This window comes from Acanthochromis polyacanthus, chromosome 20 (assembly GCF_021347895.1).
Source record: "Acanthochromis polyacanthus isolate Apoly-LR-REF ecotype Palm Island chromosome 20, KAUST_Apoly_ChrSc, whole genome shotgun sequence".
NCBI lineage: Eukaryota > Metazoa > Chordata > Actinopteri > Pomacentridae > Acanthochromis > Acanthochromis polyacanthus.
In genome coordinates, this window is record NC_067132.1 from 22,523,066 (window position 1) to 22,545,898 (window position 22,833).

Genomic DNA, 22,833 nt, shown 5'->3' on the forward strand with positions numbered 1-22,833 from the left:
TTTAGCTACGCTATTGTTACTTGCTTGGCATACAACGAATGCCAGTTAGTGTCTCTTTGTCACTCTCTCTTTCGGTGTCATTTGTGGAAGTACACAAATGTCCCCTCTCGTCCCCTGGGGTCATAAACAGCTAATAAAGGCAAGGTAAATAATCGTGATGATGCCAGAACAACACATAAACATAAATAAATTGTGCTAAAGGATATTTGGTTGGTCAGTTTAATTCGGCTGCCAGAAATGTTTGGACATTGTTCTGGAAATTGACTTCAACACAAACATCAGCTAAGTTTCCGTGGTAAAAACATCACATTGCTGCAACACTTCTGGAGCTTTTGTGATGAGCATTCCTCCTCTCTGGCCCTGATCCACCACTGTTTCACATAATACAGCGGTCAGCCGTCAGCAGGACAGAATAACTGAAATGTTATGGCAGCAATGTGAGGTGTGAGCTCATTAAAAGAGATCAGCCCTCGATTATACACTGAGGGGAGCTAATACACCACAATGCTTCATGCTGTCTAATGAATAGAGGGTACGTTTTTTAATGCATCTACAAGCCACCAAATCTTTGCCAACATGGTGGCTTTGAACTCCTGAGATAAAGTGAAAAGCAGGAGAGCTACTCTAATTAGCAGATAAACAGGAGTTAGTCTGTTTCTGGTTTCACTAGTAAATGTCCTGCTTCAAATCCATGAAGGAACCATAAGTACGCTTTACCGAAATGGAATTATAGACGTTTTTTACAGCTCATAATAATGTTACAACTACTATTACTGCTACTACTATAATAAAAATTCTTTTAATACTACTACTACTAATAATATGAATTATAATAATACTTTTACCACTTCTACTACTACGACTACTACTGCTACTACTACAACTAGTATAAAAAATGATGATAACAACAACTACTACTACTAATAATAATGATAATAATTCTTCTACTACAACTGCAACAACAATAGAAATTAATAGAAAAATTAATTAAACAAAACAATGCAGAAAAAGCCTATTAATTACCACATTTATTTTGTAAAAAATCTGAGTTATTTAATAGACAGGGTGCTCTAACTCCCTGGGATCCATAGCTGGATATTTTTTTTACACTTTTTGTGCAGATTCTAGTACATTTTAGGGGTTTTGTTTTTGTTTAGTTTTTAAAAATTTTGACATACCCTTGTGACCTGTCTCTCTTTCTTTCCAGTATATATGCTAAGCTAATGAGCTAATTGCTCCATATTTACTGCTGAGACATGACAGGACAGTGATGTCGATATTCTCATGTGGCAAGAAAATGTTTTTCAGTCAGCCTCTTGTTGTAGTAGTTTTTCTCTGTTCTGTTAGCCCTTTACATACACAATCACTGCAAATAAATGTTTTCTAAATACCTGATATTATCCTGTGTACCCCTGAAAGCGACACAGTTTCCAATGAGCCTGTGCTATAATGTGCAGCAATAATAATCATATGACAGTGTATCAAATATATATCATAAAGCCCAGGTCTTAGTGCCCTGTCAGACACCTAAAAGTACAGTAACCTACAGGATTAAAGCAGATGGGTGAACATCAAAGAATAGAACATAAAGCTCTCTGTAGCTTTCATCACAAACGTTCTCGGGTTTTCTCTGATCTAACAATAAGCTCCAATTATGAAGCAGCTGCCACTCACAGCCAAGTGTTTTCCTTGAAACTCTGCAGATCCAAAGAAAATCTCAAGTGAAGGAAGGTGATACGCAGTCATCTAATGACTTCATCCCCTTCAGGGTATTTATATACACAGCATAAGTCTATTTTAGCTATTAGCACATCATTGCAGTATACAGTGAATTTCATCACCTTTAACTGGAATATTGAAACTTGTCCTCAGTTATTATTGCAGTAAGTACGTCTATTTAATCCAATACAGTTTAGAATGTATTCTAATATTGCCACCATGCAACTGTAAAGCCTGTAATGATGTTCAGTTGTGTTTGTTAGAAAGCTGTTGATTTAACTCAATGCTCAATTTAAAGTCCGCAGATATCAGAAGAGTTGCTTTAGAGTGCATTATACTAACAACTATTTTAATATTTTAATAAATTTAACTAATAACTTTACTGACTCCATCTTCTCTTTAGCTGAATAAATAGACCATGTTCATGTTTGACATATCTCACTGAGTCCAGCTGTCCAGGAAATTCCAACTGTATGGACGTCTCAAAGGATCTATTTAGACTATTTTTATGTCCTGTGTTGTTTTGGCTTCATCCACCGAGGTTATGTGAAGATCAAGATCTGAACATATTCATTGTGTCCACATACAGGACTAAAGGTTACATGCTGGGACAAACTGTTTTATGAATTGGTTTAAATATCACACAGTAAACAAAGGTTTCCTATGAAAGCAGCGCTCTCTAGTGGTTTCCTGCAGCACTACAATGTCTATTGATTTGAAATATGCTACAAACTCACAGAGGTGGGCCAAAATGGTTAACTTTCCTGTTTTCTGGTTCAGTTTGAAGAATTTAATTTGCATTTATCAGATTTCAGATGAGAAATGTTGAGAAATTGAGATGTTTGAGGCCATTTTCACTTTCAGACAATGAAAGAAGTGATTTTTTTTATTAATGTTTCAGGCACATAATTACCTGTCTTAACCAAACACAGACTCGACTTAACTTTTGATCCACAATTCTTGCTTGTATTAGAAATCAGACTACAAGACAAGCTAGCCTAATTTAATAAACAGCCCTCTTCCAGATGAAATTCTTCTTTTCTTGTCTGTCTGATGCCACTTTTCTCTTTAATAATACATCACAATAATAAACACGACAGAGCAGACAACCATTAGTGAAATCTGTGGCCATTTACATAACTTTAAAAATAGAATCCCTCCCATTGTACCCATCACTAACACTTTTGATGTGATGCATAAGGTCTATACAGCTCCATCTTATCTGTTTGGTTACAGCATATAACTCTAGCTATAAATGACTCATGGAGAATGTTCAACTGTTCCGTTATCAGCTCTGACAGTGATGTGACAGCTGGTCAAAAGAGACAGATGTGGCCTGTTTTAACCTGTGAGTCAACGGTTCCACATGTTGCTCTTCGAGTCCTGCAGCAGTAAGCCTGTGTTTACAGCATTGACCACAATGCCAACTGTTGTCTGGCCCACGTTTGACTGTCAGTACCTATAATTAACCATCCTCTCAAATTTTTTCTATTATTATGGTTTTTATTAAATGAACTTTGACTTCTCATTTCATTCACCTCACTTAGCCAGGCTATAGAGTTGAAATGTCCTTTTTCAGAATAAAAACTAGCGAAGAAAGCTGCATAATTACATTTAACAATAATAAATACAAAGCAAACAGCATGTACAGGCTTTGAGAACAGATTATTGTCAGTCACGACACCATGAAAACTGAAACAGCTTGTTGGCTGTATTAGAAATTCAGAAAATTTTAAAAGCGAGTGACTCGAATTCCAATAACATTTGTTTCCCTTGAGCTAAATTTAGGGATAGCTCATTTGCACAAAGTCAATCATATATTTTTTTCAGGTTCATTTAAGTGATTCAAAATGTGTATTGTACTGGATAAGGTTTTGTCATCATTAAATCAAAAACTTAACACTGTGTTCTTGAATATTTAGAGTGTTTGAATGTTGTGGGTAAAATCTGACCTAAAGGGCTATAACCCAAATAGTGTACCAGGGTTTCAGACTAGTCTGAACTTGCATATACCAGGCTATAAAACAAGCTAACCCACTTTAACCCCAGGTATGGAATGTCCCCCAGGTAGGGAATATATATTTGGCATGTTAAAAAGAGCATAATAAAGGTAGAAGTAACCATATTAAATTTAAAAAAAAAACTTTTAGGTGTATTACTATTTTCCTGGAAACAGCATAAACAACCAAGGAATAACTATTGTTTGCGTCAAGTGGGCATCATATATCCTATTGTTCAAAACATAACGTGATATTATGCTATAATTTTAAGCTTGTCTTATTTATGATAACGCTCACGTTCCCAGTTTAAACTTTTCCCTGCCTTAACTGTACAATGCTAGGAAGGATGTGTTCTTTCTTCCCTTAAAAGGGCATATCCAGGAATGTCAATGCAGGCAGGGGAGTGTTGTGGAAGTTACACTTTCTCCATCGGGGGTGTGAAGATAGATAACGGAATTTAAATACGGATTAAAGTGGCATAACTTTGTTAGATCCTACATTTTCGTTTGTAAGTGATAGTAATGCTTACAATGTAGTCATAAAAATGCAATAATTGTTCGTCAAACGAGTAAGATTGGATTAATACATCAGAATCACCCCTATTCTCTATAGATGGTTTGTTCCGATGTTTTGTACGGAACCCAGCAGTATTATGAGGAAGTGAAGGGCGGTGGTTGAGAAAAAGCAGCACCGGGCTAGCTGACGAGAATTTAGCTGTTGTACGGTAAGACCGTCTTCTGATTTTACATTTCTGTATTAGCTAGCTACATTTTAAATGCCTCGCTAACTATATAATCCACCGATATCCTCGCTGTCGGATGTTTATATCTAAATAATACGCCAGCTCACTGTTTTTAACGCTCGATTGATTGCGTTGAAAACACGACTAACTGTTAGCAGTGCGGCTAAAGACTCGACAGACAACGCAAGGAAATTGATTGATAGTAGACGCGTATTCACCATTTTTATAGTTGGTTAATAGCTTTCTAAACTGAAAACATCCACATAAACGTGTCTCTCTTCAACGGCAGCTCGGTGTTTAATGTTAACGTTTAATGTAGCTCATGCTAGGCCGCAGACCATTAATACGGTGCAGGTATTTAATGCTTCGCTGATAGGTGTAGTGGCAAAATCAGGTTTTTAAATTCATTACCTCGACGATGAACTAATTTTATGAAAAGTTAAGTGTTAGTTTGGGTGGTCTGCACGGTGCTGAACCCTGGCAAAATGTTAGAATAGCAATAACTGTTTTTATCTTGAACATATGTATGTTTTTAATTGATCAAACTGCGAGTTAATCAGTCAAAAGACACTAAATGAAGCAAGACTGATCATGGAAATGAGTAAATTGTTGGTAACTTTTAAACAAATAAATTGTCAGCATCTTGAATGTAAGAAGCTGTTGCTTTTGTGTAGATTGACTTTTTTGAACTCTTGGTTCAATGAAGTACTTCAAAATTGCTGCATTTGGGGAACATGAGCATTTAAATTTGTACTTCTTAGTGCTTATGCAGGCCATGAACTTACTAGTGTCCTAGATAATATCAGCATATCTACACTGCATCAAGCCCTGCTCTCTTTAATACTTACTAAGCCACTTAAGTCCATTTTCCATCAACAGTGAATGGCAAAAATGTAGGAGTCTGTCAACATGAATATGTAAATGTAGAACAGGTCGACTCCACTGTCAGGATATGTCCTGATAAGGGCATCTGTCCTCACATCAGTAATTTTCCTGCCCGCAGTGAAGCCAGTGAGCAGATCAACCCAGAAAGATGAGGAACATTTCCATTTATAGCTCAGAGGGACACTACACTGGGGATTCACTGCCAGAGAATTAAATTACTCTGCCACTATGTTGTGAACACGGCTGACGAAGTCTTATTTTGAGCAGCAGCATGATCTACTTTACCTGTGATCAGACTGGCTCATTAGCTGCCATTGGTACTGTCAACGTCTGTCTGTCCTGTCTCATATTTTCATTCATATCTGAAGCGTCCAGATAATTTTCTGCTTCCTAGAAATATATAAATAGTTATGATTAGGATTGCAGTCACTCATTTATTAAAAAGTTCTGAATTTAGTTTCCTGTTGCCTAACGACGATCGGTAAAAGCTGAGATAATCATTTAATTTATAAAAAATATCTGATTAAGTCTGTAATTTCTTTATGTAATCTAAAGTGATCATGTAGGAGAAAGTAAAACCATATAATTCTCCATATTTGCTTTTTCCTTATATAAGAAAGACCTGTCTAAACATAGCAGTGCTGTTGAACTTTTGTTTAATCCAGAAATTCGATTTACACGTGTTTAATTTAATAATGTTCGCCTTAAAGAATAAGCTCTCCTCTTACAATACCAAGCTGCACCAGAATATATAACATACTGTCTCTGTTTTCTTTACTTCCACAGAAATAAAACATTCACAATGTCTAGCAAAAGGGCTAAGGGAAAGACCACGAAGAAGCGCCCTCAGCGCGCAACTTCCAATGTCTTCGCCATGTTTGACCAGTCTCAGATTCAGGAGTTCAAGGAGGCCTTCAACATGATCGACCAGAACCGTGATGGGTTTGTGGACAAAGAGGATCTTCACGACATGCTGGCTTCACTGGGTGAGTCTCTAAGATAGTCGGGATGAGCCGGAATCAGATCACAAATATGTCAGGATGAAGATGGAATCCATTCAGCTGTTGTCATTTGGGCGTGGTGACAGGCCAGCATATTTAAATCTTCATCAACAGTTAATGTCACTTTGAAGTATAACCACTTATGCATTTGAAATCTTTCAGTTTTAATGAAACATGGAAACATGAGTTGTCAAAAAAAATTAAGTCATCTATAGAAAGGTGCAGTTTTTGTGATCTGTTCCTACCAATGCTGCTGCTTTTAGAAACACTTGACTATTGCTTCTGTCCAGTCAGGTCTAATGAATACAAGTTGTGTAGTTTGAAGTAGAGCCTGAATATATGGCATCTTTGCCTTTAATTTTAAGCGAATCATATCTTTGTTTATACAGGAAAGAACCCAACTGACGAGTACCTGGAGGCCATGATGAATGAAGCTCCTGGACCCATCAACTTCACCATGTTCCTCACCATGTTTGGAGAAAAGCTCAATGGCACAGACCCTGAGGATGTGATCAGAAATGCATTTGCTTGCTTTGATGAGGAGGGGACAGGTACGTTCTGACAGTTCGTCATAACAACATTTCTGGTCATTTATCCTTCTAGCTATGAAACTTTTGTCGCTTAAAAATAAATAGGAAAATAACAACTTGAAATAACTAATATTGTGCCTTATTCTGTTTTAGTTGATTTTCTGTTGCTTATGCTCCTTAAATACTGTTGCAAATGTAAACCTGAGTTAAAGTACTTTGAGTTGGCACTGTGCGTGAAAGATTACAGCTGAACTTTGTAAAGACAAATGGTTTCTCAAAGATTGGGATTTTGTCATTTAAAGAAGATTCTTATGTTTTTATTCATTTTTTTTGCCTTCTCTTCTGACTTGACTGCTTTCCTCTGCAGGTTTCATCCAGGAAGATTACCTCAGAGAGCTGCTCACAACAATGGGTGACCGGTTTACAGATGAGGAGGTGGACGAGCTCTTCAGGGAGGCTCCCATTGACAAGAAGAGTAACTTCAACTACGTGGAGTTCACACGCATCTTAAAGCACGGTGCCAAGGATAAGGACGATTAAAGACCAGCGTTTTCCTCTGACTCCCCTCCGCCTCTCTGCCGTCAGCTAGATCACCGTTGCTGCATGTCTCAACTCTCCAGTAAAAACTCAGTTTTACACAAACCAAAGCAATAACTATCCACTCTGTTTGCTGTGAACTTCCAGTACTGCCAAATTTCCACATTTCTGATGAGAAGAAGTTTTTTCATGTAAAGATGTGAAGTGGCAGCACTTTGGAAGCTCTAAGGGATAAATCTTTGCAACTCATGTGATCCGGTTTAGCTGAATTTTTACATTTTATAATATAAACTTTTTAAATAAAGCCCTCTATCAAGTTGTACTTTGCTGTTTCCCTTCCATAAATGACAACTGAAATAATCATGCATTATTTTGTCTTTATTTTCCCCTGGGGGTACTAGAAAATATTTTATGCATGTTTTTTTTTTTCTCTCCTCTGCAGCTTGTCGAGTTTTGACAAGTCTTAGCTCCCTCCTCGCTAAATTCATTGAACATGTGCTGACTCGCACAGTGTGAATTCTTTCTGTTTAATGGCAAAGCACAGAATTTACAGACGGACACTGAAACATAGAAGGCTGTGAAGTTTAGCCCCTTATACTGAAAATAAAACTGCTGAAGTACTATAATCACTTCTAAGTGGTGGTGAAAGACCTGTCATACAGGGGAGTGGCCTTGTGTAACAACATTACTGACATAACATGTTAAACGCAAATGATAAAGGTTTTCTCATCCAGTAGTTGCATCATGTTCCAGCTGCTCAATAAGTCGAGTCTGGACCAGCATTCTGTAGAAGTGCCACATTTTACAAACCAGGATCAGGTCACCTATTTTCCTTTTACACAGATTTTTTTAAAACGACATTTGATTGGGTCAGTTTCCAGATACAAACATTTCAAGATGACCAAATCCTGATTATTGGTGCTGTACGTGAGATATATCACAACCCAGGTGGCTAGAGAAGAGCAAGCAGTAAAACTGCCTGTATGGGATCACTGAGGTATTAGATTTTCTTTGAAAAGAGCAATAAAACCTCCTCTTCCGGTTGTAATTTCCTTTAAATATTCAGACCCACAACAAAAAAACATCCAAATATGCCTTCATATTTTAGGTGTGTAATAAATAAAATGTCCAGGGGTTAAAGAAATAAAGAGCACTCAAAGGTCTCTATTTTGAGAGAAACCAGCTTTACAAACGCTACTCTTAGGAGCTACAATCTGTGATCTCTGATTATTGTAACTTGAATGATTTTATCATGTAATTACTATGCAGTGGTAACAGTTAAATTTAAGTACATATTATTTTGCTTCCTATTGACAGCTGTTTAAGCAATTTGCACAAAAGCTTTTTTAAACTAAAATATCTTCTCCATCTTCTGAATCCATGTGATGGTAAAACCAATTGTGCAAAATATAAATAAATGTTTAAACAGACATGAGATACCTATGATTTGATGAAGATTAAAATTCAATTAAATTTAGCATTTTTTTTAATCACAGGTATCCCAATCCTACTGAACAGTTTAGAACTACACATGTAAAACAGAATATAATACAGTTTTATTGCCATTTACATGGCTATGTTACAGTACAGGTGCATTGGAATTCTTTGTGCATTTTTTCGAGTCAGTTTTATAGATAGGAAAATGCAAAGAATAATGTTTGATTCAGCTCAAAACTGTTACTGGACATGTGATTTACTCTGATTTCAGAATGCCCTTTTTAGTATTTTGAACAACTCATTGTCAATATTATCAGATCAAAAGGGCAAAAATATCCTTTTGTAAAGGCAGTTTGAAGGCCAGTAAAAATGTCAGCAGTGACCTACACTAGATAAAGCCATTGATGTTTTAGTGACCTTTTGGAAAACATGCGAAACTATGACGTTTTTGTCACATTTTGGACGAAGTTTTGGTGAAGATGACCATCAATGAAGGGCATGCTGGCATAAATATGTTGGAAAGAACATAACTACAAAAGCACTGAGTGCAGTACTCTGCCAAGGCTGCTCAGCTCACCAAAACAACATACTAAACTGACGTTTTAGTGACATTTTGGACGACATACTAAACTATGATGTTTTTTTCCACATTTTGGACAACATACTAAACTATGACGTTTTTTCCCATATTTTGGAGGACATACTAAACTATGACTTATTTTTACATTTTGGACGACATACTAAACTATGACGTTTTTGTCATATTTTGGACGACATACTAAACTATGACTTTTTTGACATTTGGGACGACATACTAAACTATGACGTTCTTTTGACATTTTGGACAACAGACTAAACTATGACATTTTTTTCCACATTTTGGATGACATAATAAAATATGACTTTTTTTCAAATTTTGGACGACATACTAAACTATGACTTTTTTTTAAAAAATTGTGGATGACATACTAAACTATATATTTCTTTAATTTTTTTGCCTTTTTCAACTTTGTGCGACAGCGGCAGTGAAGGTAGACAGAAAATGGGTGAGAACAAGAGTGGGGGGGAAGACATGCAGCAAAGGGCCGCAGGCAGGAATCGAACCCGTGCCGCTGCGTCGGAGACCAGCCCCTTTACATGGGTCGCCTGCTTAACCCGTTGAGCTATACAGGCGCCCATGGCATACTAAACTATGATGGGTTTTTTTTTTGACATTTTGGATGACATACTAAACTTTGATGGTTTTTTTTTTACATTTTGGATGACATACTAAACTATGACTTTTTTGACATTTTGGATGACATACTAAACTATGACGTTTTTTTCCACATTTTGGACGACATACTAAACTTTGATGTTTTTTTTTGACATTTTGGATGACATACTAAACTATGACGTTTTTTTGACATTTTGGACGACATACTAAACTATGATGTTTTTTTCCACGTTTTGGATGACATACTAAACTATGACGTTTTTTTCCACATTTTGCAGGACATACTAAACTATGACTTTTTTTCAAAATTGTGGATGACAAACTAAAAATATATTGTTTTATTTTTTGCCTTTTTCAACTTTGTGCGATAGCGGCAGAGAAGGTAGACAGAAGACGGGTTAGATGAAGAGTGGGGGGAAGATATGCAGCAAAGGGCCGCAGGTACGAATCAAACCCGGGCCGCTGCGTCGGAGACCAGCCCCTTTACATGGGTCGCCTGCTTAACCCGTTGAGCTATACAGGCGCCCATGGCATACTAAACTATGACGTTTTTTTTTTCACATTTTGGACGACATACTAAACTATGACGTTTTTTTTTCACATTTTGGATGACATACTAAAGTATGACTTTTTTTTCAAATTTTGGACGACATACTAAACTATGACGTTTTTTTTTCACATTTTGGACGACATACTAAACTATGACGTTTTTTTTTCACATTTTGGATGACATACTAAAGTATGACTTTTTTTTCAAATTTTGGACGACATACTAAACTATGATGGTTTTTTTTGACATTTTGGATGACATACTAAACTATGACGTTTTTTTCCACATTTTGGATGACATACTAAACTTTGATGGTTTTTTTGACATTTTGGATGACATACTAAACTATGACGTTTTTTTGACATTTTGGACGACATACTAAACTATGATGTTTTTTTCCACGTTTTGGATGACATACTAAACTATGACGTTTTTGACATTTTGGATGACATACTAAACTATGACGTTTTTTTGACATTTTGGACGACATACTAAACTATGATGTTTTTTTCCACGTTTTGGATGACATACTAAACTATGACGTTTTTTTTCCACATTTTGGACGACATACTAAACTATGACGTTTTTTTTCCACATTTTGGATGACATACTAAACTATGATGGTTTTTTTTGACATTTTGGATGACATACTAAACTATGACTTTTTTGACATTTTGGATGACATACTAAACTATGACGTTTTTTTGACATTTTGGATGACATACTAAACTATGATGTTTTTTTCCACGTTTTGGATGACATACTAAACTATGACGTTTTTGACATTTTGGATGACATACTAAACTATGACGTTTTTTTGACATTTTGGACGACATACTAAACTATGATGTTTTTTTCCACGTTTTGGATGACATACTAAACTATGACGTTTTTTTTCCACATTTTGGACGACATACTAAACTATGACGTTTTTTTTCCACATTTTGGATGACATACTAAACTATGATGGTTTTTTTTGACATTTTGGATGACATACTAAACTATGACTTTTTTGACATTTTGGATGACATACTAAACTATGACGTTTTTTTGACATTTTGGATGACATACTAAACTATGATGTTTTTTTCCACGTTTTGGATGACATACTAAACTATGACGTTTTTGACATTTTGGATGACATACTAAACTATGACGTTTTTTTTCCACATTTTGGACGACATACTAAACTATGACGTTTTTTTCCACATTTTGGATGACATACTAAACTATGATGGTTTTTTTTGACATTTTGGATGACATACTAAACTATGACTTTTTTGACATTTTGGATGACATACTAAACTATGACGTTTTTTTCCACATTTTGGATGACATACTAAACTTTGATGTTTTTTTTGACATTTTGGATGACATACTAAACTATGACGTTTTTTTGACATTTTGGACGACATACTAAACTATGATGTTTTTTTCCACGTTTTGGATGACATACTAAACTATGACGTTTTTTTTTCACATTTTGGACGACATACTAAACTATGACGTTTTTTTTCACATTTTGGATGACATACTAAACTTTGATGGTTTTTTTGACATTTTGGATGACATACTAAACTTTGATGGGTTTTTTTTTTACATTTTGGATGACATACTAAACTATGACTTTTTTGACATTTTGGATGACATACTAAACTATAACGTTTTTTTTTTTGACATTTTGGATGACATACTAAACTATGACATTTTTTTCCACATTTTAGAAGACATAATAAACTATGATGTTTTTTTTAACATTTTGCACAACATACTAAACTATGACTTTTTTCCACATTTTGGACAACATACTAAACTATGACATTTTTTTTCATATTTTGGACGAAATACTAAACTATGACGTTTTTTGACATTTTGGACGACAGACTAAACTATGACGTTTTTTTCCACACCGCACCGAATGCAATAACCCCACCGACGTACCCGTCGGGCGTGGTTAACTAACGTCATTGGTGCATTCAGGTGTAGAGCGTCGGAAATCGGAGTATCAGTAATGTAAACTTCAAACGAAAAAATTTTTTTTGGGGGGGGGCACACGGGGTGGCCAATCAGATCACAGTGCCCCCACGGAAGATCCGCCACTGCCTTTACTGAGACTAAAGGTTTCCTCTCTTCGTGTTGACAATTCACGTTTCATAACCTTCCAGTAACATTTATGTTATACGGCCGGTTTTCGCCATAGTTTTTGAAAGTTACCGATTTCCGAGGTAACGTGAACGCCTCACGTTTGTTACGGACCCACGTTCGGTGGCTCTTCCGTTGTGAGCGCCTGTGTGCAGCTGTTGCGGGTCCAGGTATGAATTTAATTTTTTTGTCATGTTTTTGTGTTAGTTATCACTCTGAGCTGACGTTGCAGCCTCACGACACGTTAAAGTCAAGAACAGCAGAGCGACTGTTGTAGACTAGCCAGGAGGCTAACAGCTAAGTGGCTAATGTTAGCTAGCAGCAGCCTTCAAGGTTGGTTAGTTAACAGAAGAGTAACGGAGTAGGGGCTGAGTGCTGTTACTGCTCTTATTATTTAACTAAAAGTAGATTAATATTCTCTATTTCAGTACAGTATTCGATTAATATGATCTAGTTTAGGTGAATAGAATACAATAGATTAACTTTATTGTCTGTTCCAAGTAAAAACAGATTCATCTTTTGTCACGGCTGTACGACAGAAATTAAAAGCCACACTCAAACATTTAAAACACCCTCACACATTAAAAACACAGCACAACAAATTAAAAAAAAACATAAAATAACAAAAAACACAGTGCAGTCTATTTTGTGTTATTAAGAACAGCTATTGCAAAGGGAATGAAAGATTTTTTTTGTAGATGTTTTTCCTGGCCAGTGATATTGTTAATTTGTGCGTTCTTTTCCTGTTTTAAAGTTTTTGTGGTGTTTTTTTGTTGTTTTCTCAGCTGGGACTGAGGAGTCCTGGACCCGGGTCATGGCTCTGAAGCTGGTCCACAGATTCCCTCAGCTCGGCCAGTTCGGCATCCAGCGGATTCCTGTTGGACCCACCAGGCTCCTGAGCACCAGCAGCCAGTCCTTATGTGTAGCCTGTTTGCGTACATCAGCCGGCCAGTGCATCCGGAGACAGGGCTGCCTGAGGCTCCAGTCCAGCTGTGGGATAAGAAGCCTGACCACCACCATTGTCAGGGAACCGTCCTTCGTTGCCAGCAGTTCTGTGGGACTCCACAGAGATTCAGTCCCCCGGTTCCAGTTGACCCTGCTCCACCGGCCCACCGCTGCAGAGGAGCAGGGCTTCCAGCAGCGCCTGGGGATCTGCTCCACCTCCAGACAGGTTTTCAAACTGCTACACTCCGTGGAGATCATGTCTGACACCATGGCTGCAGCAGCACTTCACCGTGTGGCCGAACTGGAGCAGGAGGACAACGCTCTGAGAGACCCCACAGTGCTGGAGGAGGACACCATCAGGGCACTGTGCTTCCAGCTGGAGCAGTACTCTGCACGGCTGACAGATGGCGGGCTGGTTTCAGCTCTCCTGGCCTGCACACGCCTCTACTTGGACCCCTGGAGTACGCTGATGGTGCGGCTGGTGTCTGAGAGCCAGATGAGGCTCGACAGGGGCCAGATGAGTGTGGATGAGCTGTGTACTCTGGGTCAGGCCATGCTGGCTATAGAGGGTCCAGGTAGTGTGATGCTGGAGCAGGTGATGGAGGACATTCAGAGGCAGAAGCCAGCTCAGTGGAGCCGTGCAGAACTTGTTGCTGTTTATAAACTTCTGCAAGGTATTGTGGGTGAAGATGGGAAGTACAGGGACCTGCTGAACGCCATGCACGCCCACGCGATGACAGTCACCTCCTGTATGGATCCTGCTGCTGTCAGCGGGCTGCTCAGCGCCCTCGTGACCCTGAATCAGACGCAGGCCATGCCTCTGGTGATCAATCTGTGCAAGCAGGCCGTGCGACACGTTCCTCACTTCACCGATGAGGAGCTCACCGATGTGCTTGGGGCACTAATGCACTTTGGTCACAGCGATCACTACTTTGTGAAGGCGATGGAGAAGTACGTTCCCACGATGGCCTTCACCTCTCACCCAGAGACAGTTTCCAAAGTGATGCAGTTCTTCGGCCGCAGGAACATCCTATCTCCAGCCGTCTTTGATGCCGTCGCTGAGAGCTTTGTGTACCGAGCAGACGACTACAGCTCCAGCCAGGTGGCCCGGCAGATCGTGGCTTTTGGGAAGCTGGGTTACCTCCCACCCAATGCGGGCCAGGTGTTTGGGAAAGTAGAAACCATCCTGCGCACACGTTTCTCACACTTCCAGCCCCGAACGCTGCTCAACCTGCTCCACGCCTGCATCCTGGTGCAGAGGTTCCCCGTGAACTTCGTCTCCAAAGTTTTCAGCAGTTACTTCCTGCAGCAGCTTCAAGGTAAAACCTGCCGCCAGACACCTGCAGTGCTGAAAACCTTTCCATGAATACACAATTTACGTACAAGTTGTGTTTTTTTTGTTGTAGAGGAGGACACGATCATTGAGCGGGCCGTTCTGGCACAGCTGACTCAGCTCTACATCACTGTGAAGCTGGAGTGTCCTTCCTACGAGGTAAAGTATTTAAAATGACGTCAAGAGATAAACAGCGTGAGTTCAATGACAAAGGAACAAGGAGAAACCTGAATACACACCCTCTGCCTTAGCATGTCATCAGTGTGAGGTTCAGTGCATCGCAGTTATCTGTGATAAAATCTACACTTCCATTGTTGGTGTTAGAATCATTTCAGACAGACAGCAGAAAAGTCAATCTGACTTCATTTAAATTAGATATTTCCCCCCAGTCCCAATCATCACAACTTCTATGTGCTCCTAATTTGACATCTGACTGTTTTATGGCTTTACATGTCATTGTCTAGTCAAACCTCATAAGCAGTAAAACTGTTCTCCCTGACTTTAATTTTCTGTTACATTCAGTGTACAAATGAAAAAAAAAAGAAAAGTTACTTTCTCTATTCATACATGAAACAGATCTATTTCCATATTCCAAAAACAAAATAAAGATCCTATCCTTTCCTATCTTGCAATCAGTTTCTCATGCTAACACAGAATCTTTAGAACCAATTTATATACCTGTAAAGTTTGTAAAATACGAATAATAGCAGTATTTCTCCAAAAAATAACTTAAAAAACTATCCTTGTAATAAGAAGACATCTATAAATTCAGTCAGATTTAATTTATGTAGTAGCAATTTACAACATATGACCAAGGTTAAGATCTGAATATTACTAATATTACACAAGAAACCAAACTAATCCAAGTTTCCTTCTGATCCCATTTAAGCAAGCACTTCTCTACTGATATGCTTGTTTTTTAGTTTGAAATCCACAACCCTTAAATGCTAACACATTAGGATGATGTGCTTTTATTCTGAAGGTCTGAGAGAGCTTTTATTACCGATATTTTATCTATCTTTGCATTGTTGGTCAGATATCAATTAAAAATGAGGAAAAACTCATGTCCCATCAAAGAATAAGGAATATCTGTGAAATTTAAACAGTTGACAAATGGTCTTAATTGACTGAATGGAAATCGCAATACTGTACACTGCTTTTGATTCATGTGTCTTTTTTCCTGCATCAGGGCCCGAGGCTCCTTCCAAAGTACCGAGTGAAGTCCTTCCTCACGTCTGGTCGCTCTCTGGAGACTCCGGTGGATCCACATCTGTACAACTCTGTAAAAAACGGACTGGAGGATTTGCTCGGAGATCGTCAGTACTTTGGATCCAAAGTTCTGACGCCGTACTGCTACACACTCGGTAACAACCTTTATACAGCCGTTTGTCTTCTAAATGTTTCCTGTATTTTACCTACTGAAGGCGTAACGCTTGTTTTTGTTGTTGCAGACGTGGAGATAAAACTGGATGAAGAGGGATGTGTGCTGCCTGCCAGTCATGTCGATGAGGTGTACAAAAGGTAAGTGATCGTGTGTTAAAAGGGTTTTTGACGTCAGTGGATGTTCATCTCTGAGAGACGCTCCACTGTGTTGCAGGATCGCTCTTTGTATCGATGGACAGAAGAGGTTCACTACAAACAAGAGGCAGCTGCTGGGAAAAGAGGCCATCAAGCAGCGACATCTACGGCTCCTGGGATATGAAGTGGTTCAGGTTAGACCCTCATCATCAACAGTTTTTGAATCCTAAAACTCAAGAATAGCGGTGACTTATGGTGCTTTGGTTTCCTGTTAACCTCATGAAACTGTTTGTGTTTTCTAGATTCCTTACTACGAATTTGAAAAGCTGCAAAACAAGTCCAGTGTGGTGGATTATCTGCACCAGAAACTCTTCCCTCACACTTACAGGCTGAGCTGGTGATGATAGAATGATAATAATGCTGCCTTTTCTAGTTTAAACTAGCCCATATTTATTTTTGCTAAAAACAGTCCTTGCCAAATGAATGTGTTTAAGTTATTGATTCTACATTTCCACACATTTAACTTGACAATAAAGCGACTTTTGTACTAATGATGATCTTTTTTAATGACTTCAACGTCACACAAAGTTGAGTATTGTTTGAAAAATATAATTTATTTTGCTTTTTGCAGCTCAGTGCCGCAGAAACTGTACAAAGATAAAAGAGCCCCAATTCCAACAATCAGCACAACATAAAGAATAATAATCAAAACCTTCAATTAAAGATGCCTGATTAGATGTTACAGTTTCTACCATTCACTGGAAAAAGAAGCTTTGGTTTCATTGATGCCCTCTAAGGCCAGGAGTGTTTGGATAAATACAAAATAAGGCTATGATACATGTAAAACTAGCATGTTGCAGGTTCTGATTGCACCTTTATGCAGGAATCTGAGGAAGGCCAAACTCATCCACCAGGACACCATCCTGAAACACAAAGACAACAATACCTATTATTAAAGCAGCTGTCTTAAAATAGTGACAACATTTGTATAACAAGTTGAATGCAAGGCTGTTCAGTACCCTGTTGTTTGACTTGTCGCCGGGCAGACCCTCTGGGATGGAGGGAGCAGTCGAGGCCTCGTCCAGGTAGGAGCTGTCGTCGTCCAACATGAACTCGTCTCCCAGAGCGTCCAGCTCTGTGGACACGGCAACGGTTAGAGATCACCTCAAAGCAAACCTGGTGACTACTGGTTGTCTATTTTGGGGGGTTATAAACTCACCTGGTCAATTGTAAACTATTTGTGGAATGAAAATAGGTGCTAGAATCTACAGTGTTAAAGTTTAAAATCGTCTATATTCATGTGGAGAAAGACATTATTGAAGCACTTACGTTTTTAATCACATTCACAGCTTGAAAAGGTAATAGTATATATATGTATATATATAAATAAAAATATAATATTTTAGATCTAGATTATATACTGACAATCAATAGAAAGTTTGAGGTAGAAATGTACGCAGAATTCTACTTGTAGGGGGGTTGTAATTATTCATTGTGGATTTACTGATGATCTACTGCCCTGGTAGTTGAGATAATGACGAGTTGTCATTTTGTCATGATTCATTGCACATGGGTTGGTCACTTTGCAAAAGTGAACCAAATACACACCAAGCAATACTCAGTGAGTATCTGCACAATTTGAGAATGGGTTTTGAAGGCCTATATAAAGGCCCAAAAAAGGCCACCGTTGTTAGTCCAGTGAACAGCATCATGCCCCGTCTATCACATGAACAACGTCTCTGGGCACTGGGTATGGTGGAGGCCGGTTTGAGCTACAGTGATGTAGCCAGGCGTATGGGCTGTTCCCAACCCACAATCAGAAGCCTGGTCCAAAGCATGCGCCGACGGATTGCTGCCTGCATCGAAGCAAACGGAGGCCATACTCGGTACTGGCTGTTGTGACTTTGTGTTTAGCAGGTGCCGTTTTCTTTTCTGAAATTCTTTATTTTGAAATCATTCTTGAAACTTTAGATTTTTGTTTCTGTATGCCAATATGCTAAACAAATGATTCATATGAAGAAAATCCAGTTTCGGGCTTCAAAATAAAAATTATGTTGAAAAATATGGTCTCAAAGTCACCAGTGTACAATCGAATGGATCTTTGTCTTTCTTTTTGTTTGTACTTTGTCTATTTTCATTGTTAAACATCAACAAAAGGCAGTTTAGCAGGTCTTGGGTCAGCAGCATACAATAAAAGAGCACAAAGTCATTACATAAAATAAAAGTCACTACATAAAATAAAGGCACGGTGTAGGAAAAGGATTGAGGTGTGTATAACAATAAAGCAGGTTATTACACATGAGGTGATATATTCAAACAGTGCAGGGTGGGATGAATGCACTTCAGAAGCCACAGTTTTTTCTTGGGTGTATCGGGATTAGTTATTACTAATACAGTAATATTCTTATCTATTACTAACAACACAGTGGTAATATTCATTTAGATGTGTTCAGGAGAAAAATCAGGATAAAGGACGACTGCAGCTTTGGAGTAAATAGTAAAAAAGGTGTTTTACTCACCTGCTTCCAAGTCATCTTCATCGATGTCAGGTGTGCCGTAGCTTCGGCTCATCGCCTCCTGGATTTCATTGGCGTCCTCCATCATGTCCTCCAGCTGATCTTGGAGATCCTAAATATAACCAAAAGAATTAAAATGTGCGTCTTGAAACAGGGCCAGAGTATTTCTTTGGCCCTCTTAAGTGTACTGATGAGGATTTTAAGAACAAATTTCACATTCACAAGTCACATTTTCTTACCAACAAATACAAACAATCTTTAGTTACAGTCAAAAAAGTTAATAAATCAACAAGCAAATACCTCAATCTTATCAATTTTCACGTTCTTGTACGCCTTCTTCATGTCTTTAAGGCCAAGCTTCATGGCGTCAACCTAAAAAGAAACCTTCTGTTAGTACAAACCACATTTTCTTCAATAAGGATCTTTCTGGGTCACAGTTCTGCATCTCTTACTGTGGTTTTAGTGTCTTTAAGGTTCTGGATTGTGTAGTTTGTTTGCTCCATGTTGAACGACTGCTGCATGAGATTGTCTCTCTGGCCCTCATACCTGGAAGATAAAATGATAACATTAAGTCAGACTTACAGGGTTAATTTGATAATTTCAATAATTTAAACACTGACTTTGGGAGATCAAATGACTTACATTCTCTTCTGCTTCAGAACTCTCATTGCCTTTTGTTTGACCATGTTCTAGTGAACGAAAGAAAAATAAAATAAAAATGTGATTTTTTTTTCAGTGAATGATCAACATGAAATAGACACGAACATAAGACAAGTAAAAAGCTGCATTTATTTGAATTAACATATCTACGTGTTACAACTAAATACAGGGTCTCTGAATGTGTGTCAAAAATGTTCTAAAATGTGTGGCCAGATTTGTATTTTTACAAATTCTTTCTCACATAATTCAGCTTTCAGGTTGTATTTTGTCTCATCAATGAGACCAAAGCTGCACATTTTCTTTTTCAATAACTGATTATATATTGAGACACAATGACACTTTCCTCTGCTTGTGTGTCTGTTTGATAAAATAAATAAAATAAATCCTTACTTTGTGTTTACATCTGAGCTAAGTGGACTTTTGTTTTTGCCTTGTTGCAACAATTTTAGGAAAAGAACCCCACCGTCTCTTTGCTCTACCAGCAGCAATGAAAGGTAAATCTCACCTTTGAAGGTCCGTCTCGCATCTTTTTCATCTGATCCTTGTACTTCACAAGTTCAGCATCTAGTCTGGCGATTTTCTTGTCAATGGATTCTGCCCGAGAATCAACCTGAAAGCAGGAAACAGAAACAGAACCATTACATGACTACTGATCATTAACAGTGTGAAAATTTTAATAGGAGCCCTTAAAACACAAATACAGCTGATTTGAACCAATGCATTAATCTAATAAATACATGTCAGGCAAAGCCAAGCCACTTGCATTGATACGACATGTTTGAGGTTGTTGAGCCAGACTGCTTTCTGGTCAAAAAATTAAGCTTGCTGTTACTAATTAACCCAATGAGTTTAAATAAGATAACATAAACTTTTACTACTCCCACAGAGGAGAAATTTTTAGGTTTGAAATAAAGGTTAAGACCCTACAGTGTTACTTATTATGTAAATTTACCTGAGCAATGTGAATATTAAAGATGTTTTAAATAGTTATGTAAAAAAAACTTTACCTGACGATAATAAATATTAAGGTTAAGATATTGTATTAATTATGGGGATAAATGTGACTAAAGTTAGCTAAAATATACATGAAAACTCAACAAATTAAAGGATTATCTCCACTTTAGTTTTTATTATTTTTATGTCTAACTGTGCATTCATATAAATTGGTTTTAATTCATATCATTTTTATTGTATTTGTTAAATTTAAAGACCTTTTTCTCGCGTACATTGAGGCAAACTGTACATATTTAAAATGACCTGTTTCTTCCTCCACTCCTGCCAGCTAACAATAGCTCTGTCCACACAGCCAACCAGTCAAACAGGTTGAAGTCAGGCATTTCCTCTCACTGAATAACACAGTTTTTGCTCCATACCAGTCATATGTCTCAAATCCCACAATCCCCTGCTCATAATGACATAATGCTGATCCAGAACCTGAACAGAAAAACTGATTGTTCTGTTTAAATGCCTTGTTTATTGATCTACACTGTGAATACATAAAGCTAGATTTTAAAAACACGCCTGATGAAATACCGCAAACTAACAAACTACTAATTTATATAACATTGGACTCGATTATTTAAGCTAATTAATAAAATAAGTCAAACCGTGGCCTGTTTTGGGCTACAAAGTTAGTTAGCAGTTAGCTAGCAGTTAGCCGAGAATGGCTCTTTCTCTGTTTACTTTGTTCAACACAGCGGATTAAAAAGTTACTTTAGAATTTTACTCACGCTTCCAATGCAGTCCGTTAGGTTCGGCGGCGGAGCTTTGGGTTTACCGCTACCAAATATACGATTCATGTCGGCAAAATTAAGGCGTAAAGTGTAAAAAAAGAAACCAGCGTTTGTTGTTTCCTGTCAGAGTCCAGCTGAGGAAAAATACCCGGAAGAGCCAGCGACGTGACGTAACTGGGGTCACATGATCCTGACTCACTCGGTCACGCCCTCCTGGTATTTCTTCTAGATCTATTCATTCTAATTTTCCCAGGCAGAAGGCAACAAGCACGACATGTACAATTCAACACATATAACCACAGTGAGGATTTAATGTCATTATTCATTTATCATTTCATGTGGTATATTTAGGACCATTTCTGTTTAGATCTGCAGCCAAATTTCATGACTTTGTTCACATACACAGCTTGTTCCATTGTCAATGCGTTAATTTATTCTTTGCATCACTTATTCATACAGTAACAGCCACTTTTCTGTGTCTTTCACCTCATTTAAGACAAAAATGATCTTCACACATGCATCTTTTTCATGGGACATGTATTTAACAGAGATTCAAGGAGAGAAAATATTCAGAAACACTCCCACACAGTGTCTAAGTTGCAAAAAGAATACATTTATTTCCAATGTTTAGTGTTAAATATTCATTATAGACAGACAGTTGCAGACACACCTACATATGCAACCTGTAAGTCTAGGGTTTTTGATCCTTTACTTAAAGTATACAAGATTTTCTGCTATAACTGAATTAAGCATGACTTATTTGCAGAATTTGTCAATAAAGCATTTGGTTAAACTGGGTTTATTTATATGCTGGAGCACATTTAAAAACATCTTTACAAAGAGGAATTTAATAACAAACACAAACAATCAGATAAATAATAATAATACAGTCATATAAATAATAAAGGGAAGTTTGATGAATGTAAATTAGTGACTGAAGAATCTGAGGGGTCATGAAGCAGAAAAAAAGAATTTATCGATGTAAACTGATGGCAGTCTACACAGTGTTTTTATTACAAAATAAATCAATATTGCATAAAAGCATCGGAAATAAGGGCTTGTAAGGACGTCTCCAGACACACGTAATGTGGTAAAAGCTGTAAATAAAGAATAAAGTAATTCAAGGTTGTCTCTGTTTTACAATCTGTCCTTGTGTCCCTGTTTATAGATGTGCCAAAATCCTCATTACTTAGCCGATGTTGTACTTAAAACTCGTGAAATTTATTAATGTCTCTTTTTTTTATCCTCTTGAGGGAGAAATGGCATGAAAATAGTTTGTTTAAAACAAATTTTTGCTCTGAAGGCCTCAAATAGATCTTCTTAGTCTCAAAACTTCGATTTTGGAAGCAGTTCTTGACAATATGAGCTT

At 37.7% G+C, this 22,833-nt stretch overlaps 3 protein-coding genes across 3 annotated transcripts; 2 read left to right on the forward strand and 1 right to left on the reverse strand.

The window, feature by feature from the left end:
• Window positions 1–4,397: 4,397 nt before the first annotated feature.
• Window positions 4,398–7,774, forward strand: myl12.1 (myosin, light chain 12, genome duplicate 1). The gene is made up of 4 exons (XM_022196225.2): window positions 4,398–4,443; window positions 6,133–6,332; window positions 6,737–6,898; window positions 7,245–7,774. The coding sequence occupies exons 2-4, from the start codon at window positions 6,149–6,151 to the stop codon at window positions 7,415–7,417; spliced, it is 519 nt and encodes a 172-aa protein (XP_022051917.1). The 5' UTR covers window positions 4,398–4,443; window positions 6,133–6,148; the 3' UTR covers window positions 7,418–7,774.
• A 4,936-nt stretch (window positions 7,775–12,710) lies between these two features.
• Window positions 12,711–17,106, forward strand: fastkd3 (FAST kinase domains 3). Its single transcript, XM_022196223.2, has 7 exons — window positions 12,711–12,929; window positions 13,545–15,023; window positions 15,111–15,196; window positions 16,227–16,401; window positions 16,489–16,558; window positions 16,635–16,749; window positions 16,858–17,106. The coding sequence occupies exons 2-7, from the start codon at window positions 13,574–13,576 to the stop codon at window positions 16,954–16,956; spliced, it is 1,995 nt and encodes a 664-aa protein (XP_022051915.2). The 5' UTR covers window positions 12,711–12,929; window positions 13,545–13,573; the 3' UTR covers window positions 16,957–17,106.
• A 42-nt stretch (window positions 17,107–17,148) lies between these two features.
• chmp5b (charged multivesicular body protein 5b) lies at window positions 17,149–21,628 on the reverse strand. Its single transcript, XM_022196224.2, has 8 exons — window positions 21,462–21,628; window positions 20,237–20,341; window positions 19,714–19,760; window positions 19,524–19,617; window positions 19,372–19,443; window positions 19,075–19,183; window positions 17,575–17,690; window positions 17,149–17,478 (listed from the first exon to the last, which is right to left on the reverse strand). The coding sequence occupies exons 1-8, from the start codon at window positions 21,528–21,530 to the stop codon at window positions 17,431–17,433; spliced, it is 660 nt and encodes a 219-aa protein (XP_022051916.1). The 5' UTR covers window positions 21,531–21,628; the 3' UTR covers window positions 17,149–17,430.
• Window positions 21,629–22,833: the final 1,205 nt, after the last annotated feature.